This window comes from Chaetodon auriga, chromosome 19 (assembly GCF_051107435.1).
Source record: "Chaetodon auriga isolate fChaAug3 chromosome 19, fChaAug3.hap1, whole genome shotgun sequence".
Classification (NCBI taxonomy): Eukaryota; Metazoa; Chordata; class Actinopteri; order Chaetodontiformes; family Chaetodontidae; genus Chaetodon; species Chaetodon auriga.
The window spans coordinates 19316185-19328752 of NC_135092.1; the positions used below are offsets into that span (position 1 = coordinate 19316185).

The window sequence follows — 12568 nt, forward strand, 5'->3', positions numbered from 1 at the left end:
TTATTAAATGTAGCAATAGAGGTAAAAGTCATGCATCATTTTTTTTTAAGTAAAAAAGCAGATATGGGATTCATATCTGTGTGTCTGTGTGCACAATCATGCAGCTCATTTCCCATAATCAAACATTTGAACTGAATAATAATACACAAAACTTAGTTAGATAAGCATTCAAATCTGGGAGGCCTTGCTACCCCTGACTGGGACACACACTGTCATTAGGTTTGCTTTATTATTCAGCAACCACATCTGAAGTTACATTACTTAGCCTGTTGCTTCAAACCCCCACAACACCCTACCTGTCCGTTATCCATTTCCCAATACTTCTACCCCCTCTCACTCACACGCACGACACATGGACAGCTGACAGTCCTCTGTAATTTAGAAGGACAAAGCAGGAAAATGAGGGTCCTATTGAGAAGCAGGTGGGTGGGTTGAACTAATGAGTGAGCCCATTGTCGAGGACGACCACGCTGTCACGGTGCAGGATCACAGTGAACAGCTCATCCCCACGCTCTCACGAACGGCATGGCATGCATGTCACACACCCCTCGAGTGCTGACAGGTACAGGCCCTTGGCGTGTATCAGTATGTCTGGAAGACTGCTCACCCCCCCCCCCCCCCCCCCCAGTGCAAAACCACTAAGACAGCAATTAAAGGAGGCATTTAAAAATGGCTGCACTCACTTAACCGCTGCTGGAAAAACATTGTCTCTCTCCTTCCTTTTGTGAACTTTGTGAAAGACAGCTGATGCTCTAATGTTACTGTGCTTTCATGTCTAAACCACACACACATGATTAAATACATTTTTCTCCCTCACACACACACACACACACACACACACACACACACACACACACACACACTTTCCTGTAACGCTGTTGCACCAACAGCATCACAGGAACAACTGATGACACTGATGACAGAAAGAATGGAGCAGTGCTGACAGGACGGCAGGCGGTGAACACGCTCCGACAGAAACATGAAAAATAATACACCATTCATGGCAGCGAAGCCTCCAACAGGTGGCGTGACAGATGCTGCATGCATTTAAACAGTATCCACAAACTCAATTAAAAAACAAATCCTGAACATTTCAAAAAGTGTCGGACAATCAGAGTTTGAAGGTTTATGCAGATGGAAAATAAGTGTCGACGAGAGGAGGGAGAAAATGATAGAAGAGTAATGCAGTGTGGATATGGATCTTTTTTTTTATTGATTTGTGCTCACCCTCTGGCGGTGTGAAGGATTCAGAATCTATTAGAAGTCCATGAATTAGCAATTCCAACTCCCTTTTGGCATATCCTGTCCGATAACATTAATATGAAATACTTCTTCACCTGTACCTCGTAGTAGAATTTTTCCCTTGTGAGGCCGCATGCATGAGTTTTGTCTCTTTCCACTGCGTCTTATCATCTCCTTCCTACTTCATCTGTAGTGACGCCTCCACCTCGTTCGGGGTAAATGAGATTCAGATGTACGTCAGATGTGGCAGAAACGTGCCTTGTCAGTATTTCTGTTAATGTCTACGATAATTATTACCATCACTGTGAAGATTATATATGTGTGATGTTGTTTAGTTCGGGTGCAGTGGTGGCTCTGATGAGACAGGCTTAACGATCATAATAGTTCACATCTCAGCACTACTAAGTGACCGAGTGTTAACCCCCTGCCACTGCTGAACTTTGTGGCCAGCGAGTGGACGCCTGAATGAATTACAAAAACGCTGTCTTCACAGCACACAGAAGGAATGTATTTGCAAATTTGCAGCTTTTAAAATCAATGCCCTAGTCGTGACTCTGACTTACGACTTGGGCATTGGGCACTGGGATGTGTTTTTCCCAAGGCTCTGAAAAATCAAACTTGGCTTGGAAGCAGCTATAAGACATACTTTTACATTAATAGTGGATCAAATGACAATGTGGATATGTGTAGCTAGTTGCTAGACAAACCCAGTGATTATTATCGCCTGACTCTTCAGTCTCCCTCTGCTCTATGGAGTCTTGGAGCATCTTTCATCGCATTGTTCACAGTCTGCAGCGTTGCTGTTTGGATTCACCCTCACTGCTCTTATTCAGCAAAAAAAAGCCCTGAAAACCCTCAGTATGCGGCATGCCTGTAGTTGAACATTTAGCAGCTAAACAGCCAGATATTTCCCTCAGGAGACCAGAGCAGAGCTAAAAAGAGAGTCATTATTGGACTTTACATTCTTCACGTGGACACAAACACGACTCTGAATGAATGCTAATGATGCTCTGGATCTGCTGGAGGTGCAAATATTGTTCGCTCACAAGTTTGCTATAACTTAAAAGGTGATAATATGTCTGTGATGTGTTCACTGCTTGTTTCCGCTGTCCCTAGGGGGCCAAAATAAATCAGGCACTGCACGTTTAACATAAAATATTTCTTTACCCGGAGCAATTTGCGATTGTGTTTTACAGTGAGAGAAACACTGTATGCCTGTTTCTGTTTGCAGTATCATCTTTTAACTTCAGCTGTTGTGACGCCTCAGTCTGGGAAAGCAGATTCAGATGTTTGTAGGATGTGGCAGATAAGTGCCCTGTCAGTACATCTGGTAATCTTTCAGATAATTCTTGCCTTTACCCTTTGGATGATGGATGTATATGTATGAAGTTACTTGGAGTTCAGTGGTGTGCCTGGATAAATGTGCGTTGCTGTTGAACTTTTATGCTCTGTAGGAGACTTATTTAGGCTGCTGGAAATCCGCAAAGCAGTCTCATAATAACAATGTTGGCAAGCCTATTAATGCCGTGTTCACGTCACACAGAGGGAACATATTTGCCATTTTCCAGCTTATAAAACCAACGTCCAAGTCGTGGCTCTGATCAGCTGATGGATGTTTTTCCCAAAGCTCTCATATATCCAACTTGGCTTTACATAGAATGGAAATGTTTGAAAAGCAAACAAACGCGGGTGGCTTGTGTCAAGCATAGTTGACAATAACAAGGTAAATAAGTCCTACTTTAAACCTTTTGTTTTTTGTAGCTCATTTTTGGGTGGCTATTCATTTCTGTTTCTAGACTGATTTCCATTTATCTGCCTTTGGAGAGCCATCCAAACTCTGATTGCAGGATCCAGCTAATAATATAGTTTTTGGGCCGACTGGAAATGCAAAATATATATTTCACTAACTCATCAGAGGCATAGTAAAGAATGTCTCGAGATGGTGTAAACTTGCCTTCTACTGCTTTGAGGCTCCAAATTGTAGCTGTGACATTGAAGCTGTCTAATGTGTGAGTGCTGCATTTATTTTGGGGTAAACAGTGATGGCTTTGACACAGCTGCAGGAGAAGTGATGAGTGAGACCAATTAAATCCAAGGTCAAAAGTAAAGATCAGAGGATGTGTCGCTTAAAACGTCCCTTCAGAAGTATCACTGCATTCTTTGCTAAGACTGCTAAGACATCTTATCAGCTTTGTTGAAATATTTTGTTCCACCAGATGTATTGATAAATCTGGCAAAGTGTTGATAGTTAAACAAATATACAGTAAGTTGTTACAGTCTGCGTAGATTCTCTCCTCTGGCTGCGGTTGTGAACAGTCTGTATATATATTGAGTCTAGCCTGTCACTATATTTCACCCCCAAGAGAAATCTAATAACCTGTATATGTGCTGTATATTGTTCAGGTTTCTCATAAAAGCATTCCTCACTGGGATAAGCTTTAATGGCTGTTATTTATATTTGGGCTGGGCAGGTTTATTCTGTGCGCCTACAGAAATCATTACACTTCCCCTTGGGAAAGGCTTCAGCAATGCATGTTTCACCCTGGCAGATGACTCAGCGATAATACATTTCTCCTTTATCGGTTTTTCCTTTGGTGCTATTGGTTACCTTCCACGGTGGTCATTAAAAAACAACTAGGGGAGACAGACCGCATACTGGGGTTTCTTTACTGTGTAATGAGGAAGGGACTACTTCTGGTTATTAAATCAGCACGGATTGAAGCCCAGGGAGTGAAACACTAAAGAGCTATTAAGTATTTAACACTATTTCAGTGTGCAGCGTACACCTTTGGCTCCGCTGTTAACAGAGCGAGAAGAGATCTCAATCAATAACTTTGTAATGTTAGCAGGGAATGATGTCAGAGACTGTCATCTGACCTGGAAATACCCGCATGGATGATTGGCGTTTACATCATCATATGAGCGCACCAAACAGACAAACAAAGGCGCATCATGACATGCATACAAAAGGCTTGTGTGATAGTAAAACCTACTCTTCCCGTCTCTCTCGACACCTTTCTGCCATCTCTCTTTGTCAGACACAGACTCAAACAGCTGTGCTAGTGCCTTTGAGAGGTTTCCTTTAACCAGAGCTCAGAAAGATTCAAAGGCACATAAAACAGGAACGTTTGGATTATACACATATATGTGGTCCATAAAATTGTGGCAAAAGCTAGCAGTCGTTGCACACAGCATTTCAAAGCTGATCAGGTTAGGTGTCCCACTCTGGGCTCAGAAAGGGCTGATTGAAGTGTGTGACCTTAATATTAGATGATAAGCATAATTGATCCTTGAAGGGCTACCAGAAGTACAAAGAGGATCAAACTGAGGTCTGACCACATCTCCACATGCTCTTGTGTGGAAGATCAGAGCAAAACATCAGACAAATGTATAAAAATTCATGAAAACATTTAAAAGACAAGGAAAATGCAAATGAAATTAATTAACTGTATGAGATAAAATAAAAATAGAATCTAAGCCAAAAGAGTCAGGAGGAGTTATAGTGTGGTTACAGTGCAAAAATAGCCTCAACCTTAATAAAGCAGTGGTAAACAGAAAAACATTGATTTAGAAGAGGTTAGATTTAGAGCAGACCTCAGATCCACCAGAAGTTTGTTCCAGATTTGTGGTGCTGGGAAACTAACGACGGCTTCACTGTATTCTGTTCTAACCCTTGGAAGTAAACCAGTCCCAGATGACCTGAGAGGCCTGGAGGAGTTCATAATGCTGAAGCAGATCAGAGAGGTACTTTTGGCCTTGAGTGTTTTAAAATCAATCCTTTGAGACACAAAAAAGCAGCAGTAGTAGTAATAGCAGAAGAAGAAGAAGAAGGCACAAGCAAAGGTCTGAATAGCATTTGAGAAATTTAATGTTTGTTTATATATTTCACCCTTTAATTTAAATGATTCAGAATTTGGGTGTGAACGCAGGTTTTGTTCTGTCTTCCACACGGCTTGCCTGATTTTGTTGACTTGCTCAGATTTTGTTGATTTGGTCATTTTTAGCCTTTTACTCCACTCAAATATGCTACCAAGCAGTCTGTCTCTTGTGAAAAGGATTTGAATCAATTCTTCGTGAGTCAGTTTAAAGTACGTTCTTTGGTACCACTGCCCTGGGAGTTAGGAGTAAATATGAACACCAGAATCCCCAAGAAATATACAGACCATCTGAATCAATGTAAATAATAGACTGTATTTATTAAAAGCATCAAAGAAGCTGACACACATTTCTGTGGGCTGTAGATGGCTTAAAGGAGTTAGATAAAAAGGTCTCTCATTCGTTCTAACCTCATTCACCAGGTTGGAAATAAGAGGGGCTGATTAATCAAGAGTAAGGTCTAATCAAGCTTCAAACAACATATTATACATTTGTGTTTTTTGCATTCCCATCTGGACAGTCGCATCCGGAGAGGGAAGGCTAAGCAACGTTGTTCGAATAGGAATCAAGATTCTGTAACTGCATTGCATATTTCTCACATCAAGCGTTGTCAGGAACATATTGTAGTGTCCTGTTCAGATGTCATATGGTAACGTTTTTCTTGCTTGAAAACGGACAAGATAAAACCAATCATTGCCCGATTCACACCCACCAGCTGGAGCGTTTAGCAGTGCAGTGCAGGCCCAGTGCATTCAGGTCGTTGTAAGTAAACTATAGGAATACTATAGCCCCTTTTCTCCGGTCATGTAGCACACATCTCAAAAATATTTGCTTCTTTCTCCTGCATAGACAGCCCAGCTTTACAATTTGCAAAATGTAATAAGTTACAACTCACAAAAGACTGACAAGGAATGGAGGCAGCATTTGTATGCAGCACCTCGTGAAATAGTAAGATGCGTTCTGAGGATAGAGCAGGGATCCTGTTGATCTCAGACATCTGCTCTTATGTCTAAAAAGGAAAGAGCAACAGAGACACAGGTGGAGCATATGAAACACGATTGCTGTCAGGGAAAGCCTGAGAGCTCCAATTGAGGTCTCTCGGTTTTTATTTTTAGCCCTATACTTGAGAAACAAACTTTGATTGTCTTTATATCCATGCAAGTCTTAAGCATATTTAGAAATTTAAAGGAATGTAATGACCCACAAGCTTGGTGAGAAAGCTGTTAGTTGCTACGCAGCAAATCGCATTTATCCAGTCCTGATGTGTTTTTTGTGATTGCGATTCAGAGGTGCAGTCAGACAGGAAATCATTGACATTCATGCACCTGGTCTACCACCTGTCACTGCTGGCAACTGAACGGGCAGCTCACTCACACATCTGTTTACGCTGCTGGAGACGCTTAGCATTCAGACCATAAAACGGAGGTGATACTTGCACCCAAGCTGAACATTGTATTTGTGTTTCAACCATTTTTTTTTTATTATTGTACCGACACCTCCACAGAGCTCCGTTTAACAGCCTTAAGAAAAACAAAGCACACTTTCAGGTTCAATAAAAGGAATTTTATCAATACAGCCACGTCTGAGCACACAACACGAGTGAAGGAAAACACACCTGTTCATCTGTTCAAACACATACACTTATATGTACAATACAACCCTTCACAAAGTACTTCAAAACCTTCAAACTTTTTGTACTGTAATAAATAAATAAAGGCACAAACATATATACAGGGTACTAAAATCATATCAAAATACTGATACATACTGCCTCATTGGCCCATTAGCAAACTACAACAGTAATTAAGCCAATTCATCTTTTATAGGATCTGTAAAAAACATCGAGACACTTAACATTTTGGCACAGGGACTTCTTTACACATAAAAATGCCCATGAGAGATAATATGTAAATAGACCACATGAATATTCAAGTGTAATAGTAGCCTCAAGTATTATTGACAAGGCAAATTCATATTGTTCTGGTACTTTGTTAAGCTAATTCAGGGACAGTATCTTCAACTCTTTACAGTTTGTTTGAAGTAACGATGGGATTTTTATAAAGTCAGGACAGGAAATGGTGAAAACAGGAGTCCTTGTAGAGGCTAAGTGAGGCTACAGTAAGGCACAGTGGTGCTTTGAGCTAAATGCTAATGTCAGCATGCTAACATGCTCACAATAACAGTGCTAACATGCATAATGTTTACCGTGTTCGCCATCTTGCTTTAGGGTATTACCATGCTAACATTTGCTAATTAGCACTAAGCTCAAAGTACAGCTGAGGCTGATGGGAATGTCATTTGTTTTTTGGGTATTTGGTCATGAACTAAAGCAGACGCTTGTCAGAGGATCACCAAAGATATTACAATTCCCTGAGTGGGCCATGATAGTCTCAACCAAATTTCATGACGGTCCATCCAATAGTTGTCAAAACATTTGACTGTCAAACTCAGCCAGGTTTAGGGTTAGATCACCGACGTCATCTGCTACATCCAGGCTGCTAGAGTGGAAAAGAATTACACAAGTGAAAGAAGTGTGTTATCTAAAATAATTCTATTGGTGCTTAAAATGGTTTGACCCAACATGTTTTCCTGCGCCACGGCTTCCTTTCACTGCTTCTTCCGATAGTTGTGCTCAAAACGTGCTTTTCTTTACGGCTCTGATAAAACTGACGTATTAGCACAGCTGCAGCATCTCTCTTCAAACCACATCTGTGCTTATTTCTCTTAACAAGAAAAACGTGCCACAGATAAAAAAAAAAGAAATGGCTACAGGCGGGGAGTCTGAAAAATGTGGGACTGACGTTGTCGCACCTCATCTTTCAATCCTAATGTTTTGTGCCTCACGTTCTGCTCGGCTTCTACATAAGCAGAGCCTGTCTGATAAATGAAAGAGGGGCAGTTTACTCCAACACAATCACCCACTAGAGACATGCAGCCTGATGTTTTGCTGATATTGGGTAGACGCTTTTTCTCCTTTTGAGGTAAATTTAATAAATAGAGCACTCGAAGGACAAGATACAGTATGCAGGGCTGGAGAAAGGAAGGGAGGGACAGTAAGAGGAAGAGTCGGGAAAAGGGGAAAGGTGTTACTGCAGGGGCCCAGTCAATAAAGACCACACACACAAAAACATCCAGAAAATAAGGAGACGCTGCACACCCAGTGCTGCCTCAAGCTAAGGTGCATGACAAATGTGAGATTCAGTCTGAAACAACCTCAGTCTCTATGTGTCTCTCTCCGTGTTTTCAGTAACTTTACACAAAAACGATCTTTCAGATATAAAAAAAAAGCATGGCAAAGACTGTAAATGAAAAAAGCTCTCTGAGGCGACCCTGGATCCAACCCTGATGCTTCATGAACGGCTTTATCTCTCTCCAAATGCTGGGTCGGCTGTTGGGAGTCAGCATTCAGAGGTACACAATGGTTTCCTCGCTGCCCTCCTCGCCGCCGCTGTCAGTCTCCATGGAAACCAGCGCACCCAGGTCCAGCTGATGGTCAGCGGGATGCGGGAGCACCGGATACGGGTCAGCTCCGCTTGCTGTGGACGACCAGCTCTCCCCGATGTAGCTGTGACTGTTGTGATCTGAGTGGGTATGCAAAAAAAACAAAACAAATGTTATACTCAGTGTAGAAGAAATACAGCTGCTGATCACATTCAAACTGAAGACTTCATCATTTACTAACCACTGATAAATAATCACCAGGATGGGACGTGTAGCACTTGTTTAATGAGCTCAGTCTAATTGTTTAGCCCACTCATCTAATCACTAACTGCATATAGATCAGCCACAGCTGCTGCAGCTCAGCCTGCCGCTCCCTCCTGCAGCCGAGCATGAGACGGAGAATGAAAACAAAAAGATTTTCATGCTATCCATCATTCCCCCTCTACTTAGAGGCGTCACTTTTATCATTATCCCTGTCAACACAATCAATCGGCAGCGATGACACCGGCCTCCTCGCTCTTGACGGCTAACAAGAAGGGATGAGGAAACAAGGGATTGGAGGGAGGGATGAAAAATCTTGTGGAGAGCAGCCTTCAATGAGATAACAAGGATTTAAACCCTTGAGTTGGCAAACACACGGGCTGCTGAAGTATTTTTGAGCAACATATTATAACCCAGCATCAGTGATGTTCCCTTTGAGGATCAATAACATTATTACTCAATTATAGGAGATCTGAGGGAGAATGTGTTTTCATGGGCGGTATGTGGTTGAGAGTGTGTGTGCCTGTGCTTGCTCTCTTACATTTGTGTGCATAGTGGATGTTGTCTAGCATTAAGGCAGGTGTGCTGTCATGGTAACAGATGGCGTGAACTATAAATTGCCTCATTGTGTCCCTGTAGGAAAGCGTCTCTGTTTGATTAATTATATAAGAGTCTGTTAGAGTAGCTCTGTTAGCCACCATATAGGCCTGGGCTCTGATAGATGAGACATCACTGTGCAGTCAGATGAGACAAACACTCCATCTCTGTCTGAGAGCTTCTTCCATGGAGTAATAAGATTTTTAGCATTATTAATATGTTACAGTTCAGACAGCAGATGAAGGCTAGTTAAAGAAAACAACAGAAAATAGCATGTTTTTAGGACTGTAGAACATTTGAAGAGCAAAACATTGATTATACTGAATATAAAGGTTTATTTCCTGTCCACATCAATGGGATGTGACAGCAGGACTGTAATGTTAAGATGCAGAAAAATGCTGACAATGTGGCATTAGATGATCTGTTTTCTAAGAATGGCAGTTTAGAAAACAAAGGAGCTCATTTGAAAGGGTCTATATACGACATTCCCGACAAAGCAGAAAATATCCCTCGACAGAAACACTAAGTTTACCTCGTAAAAAACTCAAGTGAGTAATGTGTGTTTTATATGATCTGGTAAAGTTTCTGTTTCTGTCAGTGGGTTCTGGTGGCTTTGAGGAGAGAGAACCTGGAGCCTACATTACCCATGATGCACCTCAACCGCTGACATTTCGGTCAGAGATTCAGGTGTGTTATGCTAGCAGCGGCTAATGTAACTGTTAGCTTCAAGCAGAGCTCTGTATCGCCACACCCCCAGATTTCTGACTTAAGTGACATCACTTGAGGCAGTTTTTCTTGGAGTCGGTTTCAGCCTTTCTTTTTGATAGAAGAGCTTGGAGTTAGACAGGAAAGGTGGGAATCGAACCTGAGCCATTTCTACTAAGACGGCCCTGGCGTGCATCTTTTTATATAAGGGGTTCTTTGTGCCATGTGCAATCAATATAATTAGTACATTTCTTTAAATGCTACTAACTTTTGCATATATATTGCTGATCCGTTGTGTTTATTATATTTAGTTTATGTCTGTTGTTTTTACTGTGTTTATTGTCGATTGGTGAGACAAATTTCCTGCTTTGGTAGAACAAAAAAGTTTCACTTAATAACGCTCTACTCTAGTCTCGATCTTAGTACTGAGCATTCATTAGCATAATTTAGCCATGCTTTAGCAAGACGCTTTGTTAGTAGTCACAGATCAGGTTTGTGCATCGTGCAACATACTGTACGAGGTGTGAATTAACCTACATACTGCAAACTGCACCAGTTTCCTCTCTCACGATGCTCTCATCCTTCGTGTGAAAATGTGAGGAACAAAAACTTGACTCGACTCATCCAATGAGACATCGTTTCAGAAAATTCCATCCAACTGGTTCCCCGAGATTACATTATGCAAGGGCAAATTATGGAGATCCATTCAATGAAAAAAGGGTGTGTATTTCTATGTGTGAGTGCATGAGAAGAAATCTTTACATGCTCAGGTGAGGATGAGAAGTGAGATCATATTTTGATGTGGGTGACTGACGGCACACTGGACAATTTGCATTTCAAAGGGATTACTTGTCTTTTCACATGAAAGAAAAAGAGATACCAGGTTCCTCCACATACCAGGCAGCGTGTACAGTCACAAAGGAGGTCTTAAAATCTGAGATCGCACATAAAATACTAAAATGACTCCACACAGAGGTTTAAGTCTAATGAGAAATTATGCCAAGGTTGGGGAACATTATTCACTGTCATCGCAGGCCCTCATGGGATCCACTGAGGAATGCATTGTGGGTAGATGTCAGCTGGAACGCACCCTGCGTTGTAGACTGCAGCCAAGTATACACCCCGGGCTAGTTAACAAGTGACTCAGGTTTCACTGGGGCTCGTGTGTGCTCAATAACGAGAGAAGGTTAATAAGCTGATCAATGGGGAAGAGATTGTGCTGCCAGCCAGAGCTGGTAAACAATACCAGGAAGTCGACATCTGCGGCAGTTCAGGCTCAGGGTCGGGACGCATGTAACCTGTAATTTTCCCCGCCTGCCTTGAATATGAGAATGAGCTCGCGCTTGAGTGGGTTCGGAATGGGGACAGCGAACGTGAGAATGTAGCTGACACCTCTTGAGGGTAACGCAGATTAATGCGTGTCTGCATCTCTCATTGCCCTCCCAGTGCCCCCCCCACACACCCCCCCCCTCTTCGCCTGATGCGATGACAAGTCATGTTGTAATGAGTTTTATAAAGATTTTTACAGATCGATGTCCCAATCAGTCAGCCATCGCCTGTGAACTGTGAATCACATGCCGTTGTCTGCCCTGCCAGTCGATAGAGGAACCATTGATTTTTCCTTTCCTTTGGCAGGCGAGGGCCCCGGCTGGCTGCTGGTGCAGGTGGAGGTGGAGGTGGTGGGGAGGAGGGGTTTCTTTGTCAGGAGACACTGATTAACTCAGACGAAGGACAGACAAGGCCTCACCAGCCTTGAGAGCAGAGAGTGTGTGTACATATGAGGGTGAAACCAGTGCAGGCGGAGCGTTTGTTTACATTCTCACAGGTAGTGGATTTGTCACTTATGTTGAGCAGCAGAGACAGTAAGACAACAGCACACGACTGTCCAATAAGAGGCACTGACATACAGGATATTAAACATAACCAGCAATGAACATTAGTAACTGAGCTACTTGAGGTAGTCATTAGCAGATTTTTCTCAGCTAATTTCCTTTCACAGATGTTATCTGAAAGCAAAAAAACATCCTGAAACATCTTCTTATTAATGCGCAAAAGCGTGTAGTTAAGTTCTCACTGCCTCTCTGTAGCCGTCGTTTCTAGCTTTACTGCTATAAATCTTTATCTTCACAAAAATGTGTCTACACTAGAGCTGCAGCAATTAGCCCATCAATCAATTAGTCGCTGGAAATTTCCTTGTTTTTACCTCAGTGTTTCCCAAAGTGGGGGTAGAGACCCCTTAAATGGGTTACAATTTCAATCTAAGGGGATCACGCTTCCTTGAAAAGGTTAAGACTACACTGTTTTGAATTTTTGTGAAATATCAGATGCTTCTTTGCGCCTCAAAAGCATGGGGTGAGAAAATTTTGGGTCAGACTTGTAACTGATAGACACTTGTGATACTAGGACTTGTGTAGACACTGCTTTTTTCTAAGAGATGACAAGATAA

General features: G+C 42.1%; 1 protein-coding gene across 4 annotated transcripts in view; it reads right to left on the reverse strand.

The window, feature by feature from the left end:
• Positions 1–6666: 6666 nt before the first annotated feature.
• arhgef28a (Rho guanine nucleotide exchange factor (GEF) 28a) overlaps positions 6667–12568 on the reverse strand; it is a 39387-nt gene continuing 33485 nt past the window's right edge. For all 4 annotated transcript variants that reach the window (XM_076758795.1, XM_076758792.1, XM_076758794.1 and 1 more), the window contains one exon: positions 6667–8699. In XM_076758795.1, the coding sequence (XP_076614910.1) occupies positions 8524–8699 (176 nt within the window). In that variant the 3' untranslated portion in view covers positions 6667–8523. The remainder of the gene's footprint in view (positions 8700–12568) is intronic.